Source organism: Haliaeetus albicilla, chromosome W, assembly GCF_947461875.1.
Source record: "Haliaeetus albicilla chromosome W, bHalAlb1.1, whole genome shotgun sequence".
Lineage (NCBI taxonomy): Eukaryota > Metazoa > Chordata > Aves > Accipitriformes > Accipitridae > Haliaeetus > Haliaeetus albicilla.
In genome coordinates this window covers 10,998,289-11,020,654 of record NC_091515.1, presented here as the reverse complement: position 1 = coordinate 11,020,654, position 22,366 = coordinate 10,998,289, and the positions used below count along the sequence as shown (strand labels likewise).

Sequence of the window (22,366 nt, the reverse complement as noted above, 5' to 3'; positions counted from 1 at the left end):
TTTCTAGCTTTTAGCAGATTTGCTGTATTTCAATGTCTGGCTCCCTGTCTACTTTTAGTGAACCCAGGAGGATGGGCACCAGCATCAGTGTTACGGGCAGTGGCAAAACGAGAATATCCAAAATTCTTAAAGCGTTTTACATCATACGTGCAAGAGAAAACAGCAGGAAAGCCTATTTTATTCTAGTATTAGCAGGTATACATTTTTTTATTTATTCTTGATTCACTGTTGTAAATATTTAAAGCCAAACAGAAGTATGCAATCTAGAAATGTCTTATAATTAGCATGAATTCAGTGCTTAGTTTTAATATATGTATGCAATATACTTTTTAAAACATTCATGTAATTTGTGTTTATTATTAGCATGAAAAATAAGAGCTGCACAAGTTATCAAGCATTAGTTTTTGTAGACTTTTACTAGTTCATCTTGCAAGTTTTTGCATGCATGTTTAATTTATGTAGAAGTATAAAAGGATGAAGTATTTTTTCTCTCAGCTATCAGCTATCACAGGCACTTGTTCTGAAAAGAATATATACTGAATTTTCTCTAGAACCTCATGAGATTTTGATATCTTAAATTCTAGTTATAATTGCATATCTGATAGAATATTATGAAGGTCAAAGTATTCTTTTATATTGACAGAATAGTTTAGATCTAGGATTTTTATTAATGGAACTTTTCTGACAAACCTGTGTCAATTACTAGAGTATTTAAAAGACTGTGACTTAAATTTTTAGTCTTTCTGATGAGCCTAAGAAAGAAAAGGGCTTTACAGATGCTTTCTGAAGTTAATGGATGTATTTTAATGGTATAGGTCATTGGGCTAATCTAAAATTATATTAATGTTTAAATGATGATGTGACATTAGAAAATAATTTCTCGATCACTTTTGAGGATGTCTGAATCTGTCAGACGTAAGCCTTTGTGCTAAGTAAGGCTTTGCTTAATTTTTGTTAGTGTAGATTCTTGCCGTATACTTCATTATGTATAACTGTTACAAAGTAGCATTTGATAGCTTGACTATTAGAGCATGATCTGAAAATGAGTTTTTATCACTTTTCTATGCATGACATAGGCTACCTCTATTTTTAGGTTCTATTTATTATGTTAGACTCCAAAAGTCTTAGTAATTTGATCCTTCTGTAACAGGTAGCCCTGTAATGATTCACATTTTTAATTGTATATTGTTAGAGAACTAGTGTAGGTGAACCATTTAAAGCATGGCTGTCATGAGCCAACAGTTCAAACATGATAATAACAGTGCTGATACTATTTAAGGGATTTAACAAGTTCTTGTTTTCCTATTAGTGTTCAAAATTTTCAGTACTATATTTTGTCTTTGCTTACCTGCAGTGATCAGAATAAGACTGGGTGAGCATTCCACATTGAAGTGATCATGCATAGAGCACTCCATGCTGGAACGAAGGATCTACAGTCTTTTTATGGCCGAAGTTCTAGGCTTTGTATACTGAAGTAAAGAAGTGTTGCAACACCATGAGGCTGAATATTTAGCACTAGCTCTCTCCTAAAGTTTCTTGCAGAATCAGTGTGTAATTATAAATAGATGTATTGATAACATGTATATGGCTATTTTATTTGCTTGTTTTAGAAGAGGCAGAACGTGTACAACTTTGAATCACCAACATGGGTTACTGCTTTAATTTTAAACAACTTGCAGAATTTCACTGTCAACATATACATATAAGATATACATACATATAAGATACTCATGCACAGCTTTTGTGCATGTCTAAAAAGCACAAAAGACAAATGCACATATAGCATACCGTATGTGCTTTATATGCACAAAAATCTATGTGGTATTGGGGGGGGGGAGTTCAGTAAAGCCTAGGTGACTTATTGGCAGGTTTTGTTTTGCTTTGTATAATCATAGTTCATTGCTGTTTGTTTCTATAATGAATTATCTTGTTACATAAAATGTCAGTTAATAATTGAGGGCTGTCAGTATCCTTATGACTTTGCCTTTTCTGTTGTCTTACTCTTATGAAGATCTTTGGCTCTGAAGGAGTAAGAGTATGAAAAGCTTTATTTTTTTCCAGATATCTTTATATTTATATTGTATTTTTTAGTTATGTAATATGTGCTACAGATTTTTTGTTGTTAAACATGATCCAGAAATTTCTAGGAAGATTCTGTATTAGAGGGCAAGAGGGTGCCTGAAAGCTAGAAGTCATCTGTCCATGGTATATGTGGACTGCTTTCTTGCATGATATCTGGGACTTTCCCGAAGCTGTGAGAAGGTACACTATAATATTTATTGAAGTAATTTGGACTATATAGGACAACATTCCCAGCCTAGAATGAGGATGAGTACATTATTTTCAGATCCTGCATGTGTTTTCCTCATCTTAATAAAGCCATGCTATGAGGTTCATGTAGAAAATGAGTTGTGCTGATACTTGCCTCTTGATCAAAAAACCATCAGAGCTATAAGGATGTGTAGTTCTTATTGGAAAGTTCCCTCTAGTTGCTGTGAGAATTTAAATGTCAGTTATTTGCCTGCCTTTGATTCTGGAGATGCTCATTAAGAGAGGACTCTGGCAGACTGGTACTGACTTTGAGGTCTTTTATCCATGTCCTGTAGTTGGAAACTCTTCGGAGACTGCTGGGTGTTTCACTGACCCGTGTAACTCAAGAAAAAAGTTTCAGATTTTTTTTTTTTTAAAGAAAACTGAAAGTCTTATTTCATATAGTATGGTAGGTACCTGAAAATAAATAAAAGATAGTAACTTAATGAAGATTTGGTGAATGATTAAATGTGATCTGCACAGTGTTGAAAAAACTACTTTATCTGTTCATCTTCTCTATAGCGATGAAATCATGCATAACACATGTAATCATGCTCCATAACTCTTCCATTTTATTTGCCTTTTTCTGATGGTGTGCATGGAATATGCCTTATTACAGTTATTCCGTTAATTTGAATATGTAGAAAAGTGCCTATATGTTAATGCTAGTAAGGCAAATAAGATGAAAATTTGTACGTTTACTATATCACTGGTGAATACTTTATATAGTGATGTTAAATAAAAAAAAAATCTTATCTCAAATGTACTTCATCATTTTACAATCAACCAAGCAATGGTTCATTCCACCATAGCCACTGATGGGAATGTAAAAAAAAAAAAATCCAAAATATAAAGAGTTTAACTCCTTATTTGCCATTTCTTGTAATTGTTGAACACAGGCAAGCAACTGTTTATTAATTTAATTGGATAGCTTTATTTTACAAAGGTGTGGAAAGTTTACAAAGCAGTATATAAATCTTATATCATTAGTTGCATTTGCACTAAATGTGATGTACTTTTGCAGTTTATTCTGTAAATAAAATTAAACTACAGATACTATTTGTAAAGAATATTTTACTTTTAGATAAAGGCACTGGTACTTCACTACAGCTAGCCCTGCCCAGAGTTGCAAGAGGCTTCTTAAAGAATACAGAAGGAGTTGCAAGATTGAGAAATAGGTATTAATTGGACTCTTTAAAAAAAAAAAGAAAAAAGGCAGCTCTCTATCAGCCTCTCAGATTGCCCATGTGCAAGTAGCCATTAGGTCTTTTCTTCCAGAAGGGATCTTCCTTTTATGGTTTTATAAAATTTCCCCTGTCTCTTGAGCTCACCCCTCTTTCCAGTCACTGCCACATATCTGTGCACTCTGAGTTCTCTTCTTCCTGTTAATGGATCTGTAGTATTTATACAGCTGTGGTCTTTGCAGAAGCAGCTCATGACTCTAGAATGGCTGTTTTTATAAACTGAACCAATTTGAAGGGCTGAGAACATAGCTATCTTCTCCATCAGATATCATTCTCTGAATATCTGTGTCCGTTTGGAGAATTTGGATGTTGCTGAACTAGATCTGAAGGAAATGACTTGGTAGAACTTGTATTGGGAATGAGGATGAGAGATGGTCATTGTTATCCTGTCTGAGAACCTGAACATCTTATTTTGATAAATTTATCTGTGAAAAATGTGATGCACTTCGGAAAAAAAAAATTACCTTTTACTTAATTGGGCTGAGCTGGCTTGTCTGAAGTTGTGCAGATTCTCTTTAAACTAATCAGATTGTCCACCTGTATTTTTGTCAAGTTGTACAGATAATGCTGTATTCGAATTGCCACTGTTCATCTACAGACTCAAAACATGAATCATATTTTTGAGTACCTTGAGTGTATAGAGTGTAACTGTTCTGTAATAGCTTTATGATCCTAATGATAAGTTTTAAAAAATTAAAAGAAGTTGGCTCTTCCATGTTACAATCATAAATTTTAAACCAGTATTTAAAAGTGAAAAGTATTAAAAATTCTGAAGAAAAATCCTGGTTTGTAGTTATTTTTAACTTTCAGTGCTTTGGAGAAACTTATTTAAAACATTTTACCTTTTCACCAACTTTTAGATTGTGTATAAAGTTATATACAATACTATAATGTATGGAAAACATTTAACAGGAAAGCAGTTTGCTTGTATTACTGAGGTTATGGAGATGAAAACTTGAATGCCACATTAGTTTACATATCAAAAAGCTCATTTTGCACTAGCATATCAGAGGCATGTTAAAAGATGTTCCTGTACAGTATAGTCTTAATATAGAGCACTTCCAAAGTTGTATTTAAGCTTTTGTCTCTGTACAGAATTAACAACATTATGGAAATTTCCATGAGAAGAATGGAGATCCAGGACTGAGGAGTGCCAGAGGATAAACTTGTTTTTTCTAAAGTATGAAGAATTTCTAAGAACTGAGATGAGCTTCTGTAGAGCAAGCTTTCTTAATAGCAGGAATAGCTGGTGCCTAATGGATCAATAACAATCCTACCTTTATTTGTTATGCAGGGATTTCTACTTTTTATATAGTAATCAATAAAGTTGTAGAAACCTTACAAGTATGCAAGACTGGAGGAACAGCTTGAAATGACAGAAGGCATTACTTGCACAAAAAGAAAACTTATCTTAAGCTCAGCTGCATCAGGCCTCAGGTAATATAATGCAACAAATACAGAGTCCTTAGGCAAGCCCTGCCCTTGAAGAATGCAGCTATTTTAGCTGGCAAAAAGAAATCCTCCCAAAATGAAATAAAAAGAATACAATCACATTCTTGGTCCCATAAGTTATGCATGTGTTTTAAAAATATGTACTTTCCAGTAAGGAAAGGTTGAGCATTTCTGGAGCTGTCTGTATAACTACAAAAAAAGGAAAAAGGTCAGCAGAGTTGCTACCCTGGATTTCAAGGGAGCATACTAAGCTATTCAGGGAGCTACCCTGGGAATCTGCTTTTGATGGCTTAGGAGTCCATGAGTGCCGGTCAGTGTTTAAGAACCACCTTTTAAAAGCGCAGGAGCAGGCAATTCCACTGTGTCGCAAGTCAAGCAAGCAGGGCAGAAGACCAGCTTGGCTGAACAGGGAACTCCTCGTGGAGCTCAAGAGGAAAAAGAAATTGTATGATCTCTGGAAGCAAAGTCAGGCTTTGCAGGAAGAGTACAGAGCCATGGTTCATATATGCAGGGAGAAGACACGAAAGGCCAAAGCTCAATTAGAGTGGAAACTGGCCAGTGCTGTGTCAGACAACAAGAAAGGCTTTTTTAAGTACATGTCCTGGGTTCAGCTGGGATAGAGTTAACTTTTTACAGGAACCTGGGAGGTGGGGGGGGGGGCATAGCCAGGGCAGCTGACCTGAACTAGCCAAGGAGCTATTCCATACCATGTGCCATCATGCTCAGTATATAAATGGGGAGCAGGCCCGGGGGTGCTCTTGACTTTCCGTGAGGGAAGTGACAGAGCGTCGGGTCCCGGGTGGTGAGCAGTTGCACTGTGCATCACTCCTTTTGTATACTCTTTTATTAGTACCGTTGTTGTTGTTGTAACCTTTTTTTTTTGTGTTGTCCCAGTAAACTGCCTTTATCTCAACCCTCGAGGTTCCAGGGTTTTTTTTTTTTCTTTTCTCTCCTCCGTCTCCCCCCTATCCCACCGGAGGGGGGCGGGAGGAGTGAGTGAGCAAGCGGCTGCGTGGTCCTTTGTTACCGGCTGGGCTGAAACCACGACAGTCCTTTTTGGCGCCCAACGTGGGGCCCGAAGGGTTGAGATAACAACAGATCTGGCCAGAGTGCGTTGAAACAAATTTGTCATACGCATTTCTTATACTAGATAAATAGATGTTAGTCACAATGTTGATTCATTTGTTTACATGGTGGCGTTTTGTAAGTTCTTATATGCTCTATGTATTGCCTGTAGTTGCGTATCTCACCTCTGGGAGAGTGATTGGGATTATCATTTTGCTGTACTGGGCAATGTCGACTTGTGAAATGATTACATCACTGGTCATGAGGTTAAGCTGGTATCTGTATGAGGCAGTGATATCATTTCCATACTTTGGGCACCTTCTGTCGGATTTTATTGGTAATTACACCCAATCCATGGGGAAGTTAGGGGGGGATACTTCCCCCCGTCCGTTCGCCTCCCTTCTCTCCTTCCGACTAATTACAACAGCTTTTGAGAATTTTGAATATCCTTGGGATGCGCAAGCCAGTGTGCTGTTAGTGCTATGCCTCCTGACTATGTTTCAGGTCTTGTTTAGGGCTACAAAAAGGCTCTTTAAGAGTACCACCCAGAGATCTGCCCCAAAGCTGGATATTCATGGGTGGCACGGCATGTGGGAGGATATGGGCAGGTATCTAGAGAACTTCTCACCTCCAGTGGCTTGGAAGTTCACTCCCAAACAACTACAGAACCCTCATGAAGTGGTAGAATATTTGAAAGAAAAATGCTGTGGCTATTTCAAAGACATACAACTCACTGCACTGTGCTGGGCCCTGGCCAGTATCTACCAAACACTGCTTGATATTAGGCAGCACCCTCAGGGGGAAAAGAGGGAAAAGATGGAAAACAGGGCAACAGGCACCGTGGCTACCCCTACCCCGGCAACAGGCAGCATGGCTACCCCAACCCCAGTGACAGATACTGCAGCTAAACCAGAGAACCAACCTGTGCCAGTATCAGTTGCCCCTTGTCGTGGTTTAACCCCAGCCAGCAACTAAGCACCACGCAGCCGCTCACTCACTCCCCCCCATCCAGTGGGATGGGGGAGAAAATCGGGAAAAGAAGTAAAACTCGTGGGTTGAGATAAGAACGGTTTAATAGAACAGAAAAGAAGAAACTAATAATGATAATGATAACACTAATCAAATGACAACAGTAGTAATAAAAGGATTGGAATGTACAAATGATGCACAGGGCAATTGCTCACCACCTGCCGACCAACACCCAGGCAGTCCCCGAGTGGCGAATCCCTGCCCCCCACTTCCCAGTTCCTAAACTAGATGGGACATCACATGGTATGGAATACACTGTTGGCCAGTTTGGGTCAGGTGCCCTGGCTGGGCATGAGAAGCTGAAAAATCCTTGACTGTAGTCTAAACACTACTGAGCAACAACTGAAAACATCAGTGTTATCAACATTCTTCGCATACTGAACTCAAAACATAGCACTGTACCAGCTACTAGGAAGACAGTTAACTCTATCCCAGCTGAAACCAGGACACCCCTGTACAGAAAAAGAAACACACAAAGAAATCAGTTCGCTTAGTGAGAGATGAAGATGAACCAGGGTCATCGCGAGAACAGGAGGAAGAGGCAGAACCTGAAATAATTACCCGATCTCTATCCCTGAGTGAGTTGCATGACATGCGAAAAGATTTTAGCCGCCACCCAGGTGAGCACATTGTTACCTGGTGTAAGAGACTGAATTCTTATCCTGAACCATTTGCCTCAAAGATTGTCAGGTGTGGGGGACTGGACCATCATCTCAAGGAACTGTGAACTGCTTATCTTGAGCCCTTTGTCTCTAAGATGGCCTGTTTAAGCAGGACACTCCTCTGTCGATAAGGACGATTACCAGGCCATTGAGACATCCAGAGGAGGAAACGGGGCTGGAGCTGATAAGATACTGGTTTCTGGTGTTGATCACGCAAAGGTCATGTGATGGACGAAACCTGCAGCACATGACATCATTGAAATATGCCCTATAAAAAACTCATAGAGACAAGCTGTGGGGGCCTTCTTCACCACCAAAGAATTGAAGACTGAGTACCAACGGGATGCCGCTGGATCCGTGGTGGTGACTGTCCTTGCAACCCCCACCACCGACTGCTTCCCTGAGGACCAACGGGACGCCGCTGGATCTGTGGTGGTGACTATCCTAGCAATCCTATCCCGACTGCTTGCTTAATTTCTACCTTTTCTTCCATTCTATCCTATCGCTACCATTTTGATACTTTTGAGAATAAAAGCTCTTTTGAGTATACAGCATTTGACCTCATTTGTGTCTTAATCTCGCTCTTGGGATCATATCGAAACCTCCCCCGACATTGGATCGGGACGTTTAAATTGGCGTCACGGACAGGATCCCTTGAGATGAGAGTGCCGTACTGTTTCCCTGCTTTAATACGTGAGACCTCTCAGGAACGTAAGGGGGGCAGGCTTGTGGTGTTTGAAACTTTACATGCTACCTTCCTGAGACGACTGCTTCCCCGCTTTGTATAAGATGAGTGATAGCAAAGTTGCCCGTTTGAAAGAAGCTTTGTTTGATTTTTTGGGAAAACATAAAGCGCGACCCTCTGTGCTTGGGATAGACTGGGCTCAGGGAAATTGATATAATCTGCAGAGCGTTATTGATCAGATGGTCGCTTTACAGAAAGATGCTAGAGTGCGGTCAGGGAAAGGAAAAGCAATTGTCTGTGCCATTCTCGGTGCCAGTCTGGCCGGAGCAGTGGAGGATAGGGATTGCCACCTCACTGCAGAATCTCAAATTATTGAATCCCTCCAAAATCTTGTTCAGTCCCTTCTGGGACAAGTGGCGGGATTAAAAGCACAACTTGAAGCAGAAAAGAACCAAGTGAAACATTTGCAAATTGCTCTTAAGGAGCAGCTCCTTGCGGGTACTGTCCGTGAGGAAATTCCTCCAAGATCAGAAATTGGCTACCCCTTTAAGGACCTGCAGGCAGCAAAAGAGAGTGGAGAAGTTAGAGCTGCCTTCATTGCGACCTTTAGTCAAAACTGAATATACCTATGATGATGAGCAGGACCAGTTCCCCCAAGTTACAACTAAAGAGGTCCCCTATACTGCCACTGAGTTGGGAAAACTAAAAAAGGAATTTGGCCGAACCCCTAAGGAGTCAGAAACGGAGTATGTGTGGAGAGTATCGTTGTCGGAGGGGGACCAGATTCTGTTAAGTGAATAGGGGGCGGAAGGGTATTGGGGACCGGGAGTGTTTTTAACTACTGGGGATTACCGTGCCCCCTGGTCTTTAACCCAACGGGCAGCCTATTGGGTGGGAGGTTTGAACACCTTGGAGAGGGGGGAGACCCTCGCGATTACGGGGACTGTTGATCAATTAGTGGAGAGTGTGCAAAAGGCAGCTTGTCTGCAGATGATGTATGATCGAAAATTGGAGCCTACACAGGAGTCCCTGATGATGATGTCGGTGGATCCTGAGCGAATGACTCCCCTTATACGGGGACTCCCTGATTCTCTGAAACCATTGGTATACAATTACAAGGAAAGATACAGGCGATGCCCCACGGCGAGAGTGTTGCGGCTGCTTCAGGAGGATTCACGCCTCATCAGCACCGCCGCCCCTCAGATAAGAAAATGTGGACCTGGAGAGAAGTGGCCCAGGAATTAATTAATTATGGGCTCAAGTATGGTCCTGTTAACCCTCCAGCCACCAAAACAGACTCCAGGGGCTTGAGGCGGGCTGAAGTAAAAATAGTTCCGTGCCCTGGGAGTGATAGGAGAACATTCCTTGCTAAAACGCTGGGGGGGAGAGATATCCCGAACAAACGTAATAGACTGTGGGTGTGGGGATACCAGAAGGGGATCCCATGTGACTTAATGGACGGGATGCCAACAGACAAATTGGAAAAATTGGTAACAGAGTGGCCTGATAAATCAGCAAATAGAAAAGTGGATTTTGAGAATATCACTCTTAGCGCACCCTCCCTGATTGATGTATCAGAAACAAACGCCAACCAAGAGCCGGCGGGAAACTAGATCCTTCGCCTTTCGGTGGTGAGCGGGGGGGGGGGGGGGGGGGGGGCAAAGGTTGGATGTATATTAGACAGCTCACTGAAAACGGCCGGGGTGATTTACTAGTTACAGCTATTGTGGGACTAAGACAAGTCCTGGTCACCTTTTTGGTAGATACCGGAGCTCAAATTTCAGCTATTAAAACCAAAGACGCTGCTAATTGCGGAATTACACCCTCCAAACAGCAGCTTTTTGTGGCAGATGCATTCGGCATTGTTCAGCCACAGGCATTAGCAATGGTCAGCTTGTGTTTGCCAGGAGAAGATAGTGCCACTACAGTGACAATGGTTGTGGGGCAGTTTCCACTTAACCTCTTAGGACTCGATGTTTTAAAGGGAAAGACCTGGATTGATAACAAAAGGAGGCAGTGGTCATTTGGCTCTCCCACAATAGATATTCGGCTGTTACAAGCCGCGCCGCTGCTTCCCCCTTCAAAGCTTACAAATGTTAAGCCTTACCTGATATCCTTGGGGGCCAGAGAGGGAATAGCGCCTGTGTTAGAGGACTTAAAGGGACAGGGTATCGTGATTCCAACCCATTCTCCTTTTAACTCCCTGGTGTGGCCAGTGCGAAAACCTAATGGCAAGTGGAGATTGACTGTAGATTATCACAGGCTTAATGCTAATACCGGTCCATTGACAGTTGCGGTACCGAATATTGCTGAGCTTATAGCTACAATCCAGGAACGAGCCCGCCCGATTATGGCAACAGTGGATGTTAAAGATATGTTTTTTATGGTCCCCCTGCAAACAGAAGATCAAAACCGCTTTGCATTTACTTGGGAGGGTCAACAATTTACTTTTACCTGACTCCCACAAGAGTATAAGCATTCCCCCACTCTAGCTCATCATGCACTAGCGCAGGAGCTAGAAGTAATTCAGACAGAGGAGGGGGTCAGTATTTATCAGTACATTGATGACATTCTTGTAGGTGGGGATGAAACAGAAAAGGTTCAGAAAACTCAGGATAATATAATTTCTCACTTGGAAAGCTTGGGGTTGAAAATTCCACCAGAGAAAATAGAAACACCCTCAAGCGAAGTAAAGTTTTTAGGAATTTGGTGGAAGGGAGGAATGACATGTATCCCCCCCCAACACCCTTTCCTCATTGGATCAGATTAAAATGCCAGAGTCAAAAAAGGATTTGCAGCACATGCTAGGATTACTTGTGTTTTGGAGGAAACATATCCCTGATTTTTCAATTATTGCAAGACCCCTGTATGACTTGTTGCGAAAAGGGGCTCAGTGGGAATGGACTAAGCCCCACGAAGAGGCATTGCAATTGCTAATTTTTGAAGCAACTGCCCATCAAGCTCTTGGTCCTATTCATCCCACAGACCCTGTCCATATTGAATGGGGATTTGCCAAAAGTGGGTTATCAATACATTTATGGCAAAAGGGCCCTGAAGGACCCACTCGACCTATTGGGTTCTATTCTCACAGTTTTAAGGATGCAGAAAAAAGATATACTGCTTGGGAGAAAGGTTTGTTTGTAGTCAGTTTAGCCTTGAGAGAGGCTGAACGGACTATTCGACAGCAGTCTATAGTACTCAGAGGCCCGTTTAAAGTAACCAAGACAGTTTTAGCAGGAACTCCGCCCCCTGACGGGGTGGCTCAGAGAGCCTCTGTACGGAAATGGTATGCCCAGATAGAGCATTATTGTGACATTTTTACTGTGTCTGAGGGGGCAACAAAGATGTTAACCATTCAAGAAGAAACAAGCCCAGATAGAGAAACATCTGAACTTCCTCCTGTAATACAAGTGGCCCCCCTGTTTTCTGAACAATTGCAGAATGTTTGGTTTACTGATGCTTCCTCTAAACAAGAAGGAAAAACTTGGAAATATCGAGCTGTAGCGCTCCGCGTAGATGAGGACGAACAAATAATCACCGAAGGGGAAGGTAGTGCTCAAGTAGGGGAATTAATTGCAGTATGGAGTGTTTTCCAGCATGAAACTCAATCTACCTCTCCTGTCTATATCTATACTGATTCCTATGCTGTATTTAAAGGCTGTACTGAATGGCTTCCATTCTGGGAACAAAATGGGTGGGAAGTCAATAGGATACCTGTATGGCAGAAAGAAAAGTGGCAAGATATTCTAACCATTGCTAGACAAGGAAAATTTGCAGTAGCCTGGGTGGCTTCCCATCAACAGGATAGCACCCCTGTTAGCCAGTAGAATGGCAAAGCTGATGAATTGGCCCGATTAGCTCCCCTCCAGAACACCCCAATAGCAGAAGACTGGGAGCGATTGTTAGAATGGCTACATGTAAAAAGGAAACATTCGGGGATCAAAGATCTCTATTGTGAGGCCCAAGCTCGAGGTTGGCCAGTTACCAGGGAAGAATGTAAAACTTGTGTGTCTGCCTGTGAACAATGTCGTACCCGCTTGGAGAGACACCCCCTGGAAGGTGACCCCTTACACCTAAGGGAGGGGAAAGGGTTGTGGGAGGCTTGGCAAGTGGACTACATTGGCCCCTTCCGGAAATCAGAAGGGAAGCATTATGTGTTAGTTGGAGTAGAGATAGTGTCAGGGTTAGTCCAGGCCGAAGCCTTTGCCAGAGCTACTGGGGAAAACACAGTGAAAGCTTTGAAAGAGTGGTTTGGCACTTTCCCCAAACCTCAGTCGATTCAGTCGGATAATGGTTCCCACTTTACTGCTAACATAGTCCAAGATTGGGCAACCCAGGAGGGGATCTCGTGGGTGCGCCATACTCCGTATTATCCACAGGCAAACGGGATCATGGAAAGAATGAATGGCTTGCTGAAACGCTTCCTCAAGCCGCATAAGCCTGGATGGGCTGAACGGCTACGGGATGCAGTGACTAGTGTTAACAGTCGTTGGGGAATGAATGGGTGCTCGAAAATTACAGCATTTTGCCCGAAAACCCCAACCATCATGCCAGCCCCAGATAACCCGGATCATCCCAGAAATCCATCATACTTTCCGGGCCAACCAGTCTTAGTTGAACTCCCCACGGTTGGAACCGTACCTCTGGTACTGGAAACACCGATGAATAAATATGCTTGGAAAGCAAAGGATGCTTATGGAAAGGAACATAAAATCAATACCAGGTGGATTATTCCATCCTTCTAATAACAATTTGTTTCCGGTTCCTTAGAACGAACCGAGTCTGTTTTTTCTTTTCTCTTTCAGGTGAGAACTCTAGAGCGTGCCTGAGGAAATACGGGAAGCTGTTAATCATTTGTGTAGTTTTGTCAGTGATTGCTTTGTTAATATTTATAGGATGTTTGGTATACCACCGCAGATGTTGTTTTGGACAACTATTGTTGCTGCCTTTAATATCTGGGGAACCTCCTGTGCCCCTCTTTTCGGCTTGGAGTGGCAAAATGAATTTGTGGCTCTAGGCCAGCAAGTGGCCAACACTTTTAATCTGACTAATTGTTGGGTATGTGGTGGGCCCTTAGGTTTGGAAAGCTGGCCATGGACTGCTGTCCCTGTTTCCCCAAAATGGTTAGTGAGTAATTACAGTGAGGTCAAAAATGATTCTTACTGGGGTGAAGACACACAGCCCTGGACAATACAATATCCAGTCCAAGGTGGATATTGTCTGAACCGAACACAAAAAGATGGTATTCCCATGGGAAATAGCAAGTGCAACTGGACCTATACTTATGACAACCATTGCCTCACTGACGGTTGTAGACCAATTGATTGTTCAAACCATGGGGCAGCTGTGTCACTGCCAGAAGGGGACGACCAGGCATATTGTCGCCTCTTGAGTTCCAGATGTCCAAATTTTGTGCCTCGCTGGTCCGGATGGGCCTGGGTGAATAAAACAGGGCACAGGAAACAGTTTTCCCATTGTTATATACCGACAGAGCCAATTTTATATAGAATTAATATATTTATTGAGAATAGCAAGCAAGCAGCGCTGGGTGGCCGGGGAGTCCGCGCTCCACCAACGGCTCGTGACTTCCTGTTATAGTTACATTCCTTTTATACAATTCATGTACCCCTTTCTTGTAAGTCTCCGCCTTGTCCCGCTTCTTCTTTCTTCACTCGTGTAGGTTTGTTACTGAGTAGATTCGGTCGATCTTCTCAAGGGGGAGTGTCTTTTGATGTAGAATGTCTTTTGATGTGGAGAAGTGCAGTCTTGGCAGAGTTAATCTCTTTATCTGGTAAATTATAGCCATTGTCCTTCTCCCCCCCTTATCTGGTAAGTTATAGCCGTTGCCCTTTTCCCGTGACCTTTACGCAATATTTAAGCAAGCCTTGTTATTTACACAAGGCATTTGTTAAATCTCAATATGTCCCTTCCCCCTTCCCGATTGGTATGTAAGCCTTATTGTCTTTTAATTCAACACGAATTACACAATGTCAGGGAACAATTTGGTTCCCTGTCGATTACACCATTTTTGGTCTTCCACTAATCAGTCTAATAACCTTCTTAATGTTACCTGCTTTTGGCACCACGGTTCTGGTGCCTGGAAATGCAGACTCACTGATGGGGCTCAAATTTGGTGGTCAAGTGATAATAAAGACCACTGTCAGGGACATTTGAGCATAGGTCCGGATGGACTTCCTATCTGTTGGGGCACCACAGAGGAGGTGGGAAAAACTGTGGACAGATTGTTGATGAACGGTCTGTCGGATCATCCTCTGGGAGTAGGTAATTCAACATATTTCCAATCACCACGGACACCTACCGGTTTGTTTGAAAATGGTGCACGAGCCTTAAAGGGTCACTATTGGGTGTGTGGCCAACGTGCCTACAAAATGCTACCAGCAAATTGGACTGGAGTGTGTTATGTGGGGGTAATTTGCCCTTTGTTTTTCCTGCTCCCAGAAGATGAAGGGAATGGACTGGGTGTTAAGGTATATGATGATCTCAATTGATATCGGCGATCCATTGATACCTCTATAGCAGGTGGGAGTAGTCAGACCTGGGGCAAAGACGTGTGGACGCCTCAACGTATCATACAACATTATGGACCTGCCACCTGGAACCCCAACGAGTGGGTTAGTGGTGCTCGAGAACCTATCTATAACCTAAATCACATCATCCGGTTACAAGCTGTATTAGAGATCATTACTAATGAGACATCCCGTGCCCTTGATCTATTGGCGGATCAAGCTACACAAATGCGAACAGCAATATTACAACATCGCATGGTTCTCGATTACCTGCTAGCCGAGGAAGGAGGTGTTTGTGGTAAACTAAATGATTCTAACTGTTGTTTGAAAATTGATGACAGCAAGAAAATTGTTAAACAATTTACTGCGGGAATACGAAAGCTGGCCCATGTTCCTATCCAGACATGGAAAGGCTGGGACATTGATATGTTTTCCTGGCTCCCTGGTGGTCCATGGGTCAAACGAATCCTATTTTACTTGTTGTGTGGTTTTACCATGTTATTCTTTTTACCATGTATCATTCCATGCTTTATACAATTGATTCAACGTGTTGTAACTAATATGCAATTTGTAACTACTATTTCGCCTGATGGTGTTAAACAAATTCGTGCTGTACAGCGAACCACACCGTCAATAATACAGATTGTCTGAAATGCTCTTTTCTGACTTTTCTATATAGCTATCTCTTCTCAAAACCACCATGGGTCCTGAAACAATCTTTGAGCCACGGGGTGGTGTAAGAGACTGAATTCTTATCCTGAACCATTTGCCTCAAAGATTGTCAGGTGTGGGGGACTGGACCATCATCTCAAGGAACTGTGAACTGCTTATCTTGAGCCCTTTGTCTCTAAGATGGCCTGTTTAAGCAAGACACTCCTCTGTCGATAAGGACGATTACCAGGCCATTGAGACATCCAGAGGAGGAAACTGGGGCTGGAGCTGATAAGAGCTGATAAGATACTGGTTTCTGGTGTTGATCACGCAAAGGTCGTGTGATGGACGAAACCTGCAGCACATGACATCATTGAAATATGCCCTATAAAAAACTCACAGAGACAAGCTGTGGGCAGTCTTCTTCACCACCAAAGAATTGAAGACTGAGTACCAACGGGATGCCGCTGGATCCATGGTGGTTGTTACCAATATTTGATAAAAGTTGAAATTTCACGTAAGTCAGGTTTGGTTAAAAGGGTAAAGATTGTAGAAAATAGGGGTTTGAAGCTCACAATAGCTATAGAAACTTAGGAACATACAAAATGTGTGGTATGCAATCATAAAAAGAATAAGTATTGTCTAAGATCGGTTAACCATAGAAATTTTGACAGATTTGTTAGATTGTAGTGTTTTGTCTTAATGAACTAAGAGATCGTTATGGACCTTAGTTCTGTGGTTTAGAAACCCCATTTTGATCAAGAGACCAGTTAGTGGAATTAGGTAAGATTAACCAATGAATGTTATAGTATAAGAATATTGATAAGGTGATGTGACTGAGGGCCAATCACTAGAAACGTTGAATTTAAGAATTAACATTGAATGTACTTTTATGTAAATCTAATACATGATGGCAAAATCGTACTGCGCAGAATCACATAAGAGAGGTCAACTATCGGACAAAGTGAGGAAGACTATGGAAGACCACCAGAGGGCTTCTGAAGACCACCAGAGACTTCACCATGCCTGCGTAGAAGGACATTTACATATGCTAATGATTTATCGGACAGTTGATGATTATGTATGACATTTCCCAGAAATCTAGTGAATATGTATAACAGGTGTGTATTTAACCTGCATGATTAAACCAGACAGGTGCACACACTAGGTGGAGTGATCCCCTGTGTGCCCAGCGCTGCAATAAAGGAGTGCCTGCTTCTTAACTTCTCATTGCTGTTAAGGAGTTTTATTCCGGATTTCGGCAACATGGTGACCGTCCTTGCAACCCCCACCACTGGCTGCTTGCCTGAGGACCAACAGGATGCCGCTGGATCTGTGGTGGTGACCATCCTTGCAACCCCCACCACCGGCTGCTTGCCTGAGGACCAACGGGACGCCGCTGGATCCGTGGTGGTGACTATCCTAGCAATCCTATCCTGAATGCTTGCTTAATTTCTACCTTTTCTTCCATTCTATCCTATCGCTACCATTTTGATACTTTTGATAATAAAACCTATTTTGATTATACGGCATTTGACCTCGTTTGTGTCTTAATCTCGTTCTTGGGATCATATCTAAACCTTCCCCGACATTGGATCGGGACACCTGGCTGCTCCGATGCTGGGATAATGGGGCTAGTAGTGTGGAATTGGAGGGTAAGGAAGCCAAGCAGTTGGGATCTCTGTCTAGGGAAGGGGGCATCGACAAGGCGATTGGGAGAAAAACACAAGTCCTCAGCCTCTGGAGGCGACTTCTGTTAGGTGTAAAGGAAAGATACCCCTTCAAGGATGAAGTTACATGTCACCAAGGCAAGTGGACCACCATGGAGAGAGGTATCCAGTACCTGAGGGAATTAGCCGTGCTGGAGGTGATTTATAATGATCCAGAAAATGGGCACTCACCCACAGATCCAGATGAAGTCCAATGCACACAACCGATGTGGTGGAAGTTTCTACGAAGTGCACCACCAACCTATGCCAACTCATCGGCAGTAATGTCCTGGAAAGAAGGCTATGGACAAATGGTGGATGAATTGGCTGTCCAACTCCGGCAATACAAAGGAAGTCTCTCTTCCTCCCTACGGGCCTGTGTCTCAGCTGTAGAGGAATTGTCCCGAGAGTTCCAGCAATTCAAAGTGGATATGTCCTCCTCCTCACCTGTACAGGCCCACATCGCAGCTATTGGGAGTAAGCATTCCTCTGCCCAAGAGAGAGGAGAGAGAAAGTATGCATGATGGGCTAACCTGTGGTTTTACCTGCGTGACCATGGAGAGGACATGAGGAAGTGGGATGGAAAACCCACCTCAGTCCTGGATGCATGGGTACGGGACTTGCGAGAAAAAGCAACCAGAAAAGAGGATTCTTGTTGGAAAACTGCTGCTCCAGTTTCCCGTGAGCAGTCCCCCAGACGCAGTAGATGGGCTGACCTAATTTCTGATCCTCTTGAAGGGACTTCTGATTCACGTGTGCAAAAAGTGAGTAACGGATACTCTGACCAGGATTAGAGGGGCCCTGCCTCCAGCCAGGTGGAGGAGAGGGATAACCGGGTCTATTGGACAGTGTGGATTCGATGGCCTGGCACATCAGACCCACAGGAATATAAGGCTCTAGTAGACACTGGTGCACAATGCACCCTAATGCCATCAAGTTATAAAGGGGCAGAACCCATCTGTATCTCTGGTGTGACAGGGGGATCCCAAGAGCTAACTCTATTGGAAGCTGAAATGAGTCTAACCGGGAATGAGTGGCATAAACACCCCATTGCAACTGGCCCAGAGGTCCCGTGCATCCTTGCTATAGATTATCTCAGGAGGGGGTATTTCAAGGACCCAAAGGGGTATCGATGGGCTTTCGGTATAGCTGCCTTGGAGACGGAGGGCACTGAACAGCTGTCTACCCTGCCTGGTCTCTCTCAAGACCCTTCGGTTGTGGGGTTGCTGAAGGCTGAAGAACAACAAGTGCCAATTGCTACCACGACGGTGCACCGGTGGCAATATCGCACCAACCGAGACTCCCTGATTCCCATCCACAAGTTGATTTGCCAATTGGAGAGCCAAGGAGTGATCAGCAAGACTCACTCACCCTTTAATAGTCCCATATGGCCCGTGCGGAAATCTAATGGGGAATGGAGACTAACAGTAGATTATCGTGGGCTGAATGAAGTCACGCCACCACTGAGCGCTGCTGTGCGATATGTTAGAGCTTCAATAAGAACTGGAATCAAAGGCAGCTAAGTGGTATGCCACAAATGACATTGCTAATGCATTTTTCTCCATTCCTTTGGCAGCGGAGTGCAGGCCACAGTTTGCTTTCACTTGGAGGGGCGTCCAGTACACCTGGAATCGACTGCCCCAGGGGTGGAAACACAGCCCCACTATTTGCGATAGACTGATCCAGGCTGCACTAGAAAAAGGTGAAGCTCCAGAACACCTGCAATATATTGATGACATCATCGTATGGGGCAACACAGGAGAAGAAGTTTTTGAGAAAGGGAAGAAAATAATCCAAATCCTTTTGAAGGCTGGTTTTGCCATAAAAGAAAGTAAGGTCAAGGGACCTGCACAGGAGATCCAGTTCTTAGGAGTAAAATGGCAAGACAGGCGTCGTCAGATCCCTATGGATGTGATCAACAAAATAGCAGCTATGTGTAGCGTTCGCCACATATCAAGGTGCCGCGATTAGATCACTGGTCAGCCCCAGACCAGGGAAAGAGACAGATAACACACACAGTGTGAGCGCCAACTTCCGTCTTTTATTGCGCAGTCAATTCCTTTTATACTGTCCTGGTTTCAGCTGGGATATAGTTAACTGTCTTCCTAGTAGCTGGTACAGTGCTATGTTTTGAGTTCAGTATGTGAAGAATGTTGATAACACTGATGTTTTCAGTTGTTGCTCAGTAGTGTTTAGACTAGAGTCAAGGATTTTTCAGCTTCTCATGCCCAGCCAGGGCACCTGACCCAAAGTGGCCAACAGTGTATTCCATACCATGTGATGTCCCATCTAGTTTAGGAACTGGGAAGTGGGGGGCAGGGATTCGCCGCTCGGGGACTGGCTGGGTGTTGGTCGGCGGGTGGTGAGCAATTGCCCTGCGCATCATTTGTACATTCCAATCCTTTTATTACTATTGTTGTCATTTTATTAGTGTTATCATTATCATTATTAGTTTCTTCTTTTCTGTTCTATTAAATCGTTCTTATCTCAACCCAGGAGTTTTACTTCTTTTTCCTGATTTTCTCCCCCATCCCACTGGATGGGGGGGAGTGAGTGAGCGGCTGCGTGGTGCTTAGTTGCTGGCTGGGGTTAAACCACGACATATACTAACAAGGGTAGGTGGGATTACAGACACATCATAAAGCTGCGACTAACCCTCTAACTTTCCGTGACATCGCGAGATCTTCCGAACGCCGAACCCTACAGCTATGTCCCCACCAACTAATAAAAAGGAAACACAGGCTTTCTTAGGTGTTGTGGGTTTTTGGAGAATGCATATTCCAAACTACAGTCTGATTGTAAGTCCTCTCTATCAAGTGACCCGGAAGAAGAATGATTTTAAATGGGGCCCTGAGCAACAACAAGCCTTTGAACAAATTAAGCGGGAGTTTGTTCATGCAGTAGCCCTTGGGCCAGGACGGTCAGGACAAGATGTTAAAAATGTGCTCTACACTGCAACCAGGGAGAATGGCCCTACCTGGAGCTTTTGGCAGAAAGCACCTGGGGAGACCCGAGGCCGACCCCTGGGGTTTTGGAGTCGGGGATACAGAGGATCCGAGGCTCGCTATACTCCAACTGAAAAAGAGATATCGGCAGCATATGAAGGAGTTTGAGTGGCCTCAGAAGTGGTTGGTACTGAAACACAGCTCCTCTTAGCACCCCGACTGCCAGTGCTGGGCTGGATGTTCAAAGGGAGAGTCTCCTCTACACAGCATGCAACTGATGCCACGTGGAGTAAGTGGATTGCACTGGTCACACAATGGGCTCGCATAGGAAACCCCAGTCGCCCAGGAATTTTAGAAGTGATCACAGACTGGCCAGAAGGCAAAGATTTTGGAATGTCGCCAGAGGAGGAGGTGACACGGGCTGAAGAGGCCCCGCTGTATAATAAACTGCCAGAAAATGAGAGGCAATATGCCCTGTTCACTGATGGGTCCTGTCGCATCGTGGGAAAACATCGGAGGTGGAAGGCTGCTGTATGGAGTCCTACATGACTAGTCACAGAAACTGCTGAAGGAGAAGGTGAATCGAGTCAGTTTGCAGAGGTGAAAGCCATCCAGCTAGCGTTAGACATTGCTGAAAGAGAAAAGTGGCCAGTGCTCTATCTCTGTACTGACTCATGGATGGTGGCAAATGCCCTGTGGGGGTGGTTACAGCAATGGAAGCAGAGCAACTGGCAGTGCAGAGGTAAACCCACCTGGGCTGCTGCACTGTGGCAAGATATTGCTGTTCGGATAGAGAAGCTAGTGGTAAAAGTAGGTCACGTAGATGCTCATGTACCCAAGAGTCGGGCCACTGAAGAACATCAAAACAACCAGCAGGCAGATCAGGCCGCCAAGGTTGAAGTTTCTTAGGTGGACCTGCAGTGGCAACATAGGGGTGAGCTATTTATGGCTCGGTGGGCCCATGATACCTCAAGCCATCAGGGAAGAGATGCAACATATATAGATGGGCTCGTGATCGAGGGGTGGACTTGACCATGGACGCTATCGCACAGGTCATCCATGAATGTGAAACATGTGCTGCAATTAAGCAAGCCAAGCGGCTAAAACCCCTGTCGTATGGAGGGTGATGGCTGAAATATAAACAGTGGGATGCCTGGCAGATTGACTATATCACACTCCCACAAACACACCAAGGCAAGCGCCGTGTGCTTACAATGGTGGAAGCAACCACCGAGTGGCTGGAAACATACCCTGTGTCCCATGCCACTGCCCAGAACACTATCCTGGGCCTTGAAGAGAAAGTTTTATGGCGACATGGCACCCCAGAAAGAATCGAATCAGACAACAGGACTCACTTCCGAAACAACCTCATAGACACCTGGGCCAAAGAACATGGCACTGAGTGGGTATATCACATCCCTTATCACGCACCGGCCTCCGGAAAAATCGAACGATACAATGGACTGCTGAAAACTACTTTGAGAGCGATGGGGGGTGGGACTTTCAAACATTGGGATACACATTTAACAAAAGCCACCTGGTTAGTTAATACTAGAGGATCCGCCAATCGGGTTGGCCCCGCCCAACCAAGACTTCCACATACTATAGAAGGGGATAAAGTCCCTGTAGTGCGCATGAAGAGTATGTTAGGAAAGACAGTCTGGGTTAGTCCTCCCTCAAGCAGAGGCAAACCCATTCAAGGGGTTGTTTTTGCTCAGGGACCTGGGTACACCTGGTGGGTGATGCAGAAGGATGGGGAAGTTTGATGTGTACCTCAGGGAGATTTGGTTTTGGGAGAGAATAGCCAGTGAATTGGGCTGTGTGATATTTAACTGCTAAATAACCTGCCAATGCATGTCATTGTATCTATAGTGTCTATATGCCCTATCAAGGGTATTACTGTAAGAATTACCCAAATGACTGAAGGATGGACTTTGAAACTGAGCCAAGTACAACAGTGATAGAACTTGAACTGGCACCCAGCAATTTCCTCAAGATCAACATCTTCGACCTGCAGACCAAGGGCGTGGGTTGCACCAAATGTACTAGCCACAAGTTCCAGAGGCAGCATACAACAACCTAACACC

At 43.7% G+C, this 22,366-nt stretch overlaps 1 protein-coding gene and 1 pseudogene across 5 annotated transcripts in view; both read left to right on the top strand.

Moving 5' to 3' along the window:
• The window catches only part of LOC138683276 (ceramide transfer protein-like), a 138,076-nt gene extending 135,011 nt beyond the window's left edge, over positions 1 to 3,065 (top strand). For 3 of the 5 annotated variants that reach the window (XM_069774856.1, XM_069774855.1, XM_069774857.1), the window contains 2 exons: positions 8 to 195; positions 1,355 to 3,065. In XM_069774856.1, coding sequence (XP_069630957.1) covers positions 8 to 186 — 179 coding nt within the window. In that variant the 3' untranslated portion in view covers positions 187 to 195; positions 1,355 to 3,065. The remainder of the gene's footprint in view (positions 1 to 7; positions 196 to 1,354) is intronic. The other 2 variants (XM_069774858.1, XM_069774859.1) reach the window with 1 other exon arrangement.
• Positions 3,066 to 8,380: 5,315 nt separating this feature from the next.
• Positions 8,381 to 10,060, top strand: LOC138683624 (uncharacterized; annotated as a pseudogene).
• The last annotated feature ends 12,306 nt before the right edge of the window (positions 10,061 to 22,366 follow it).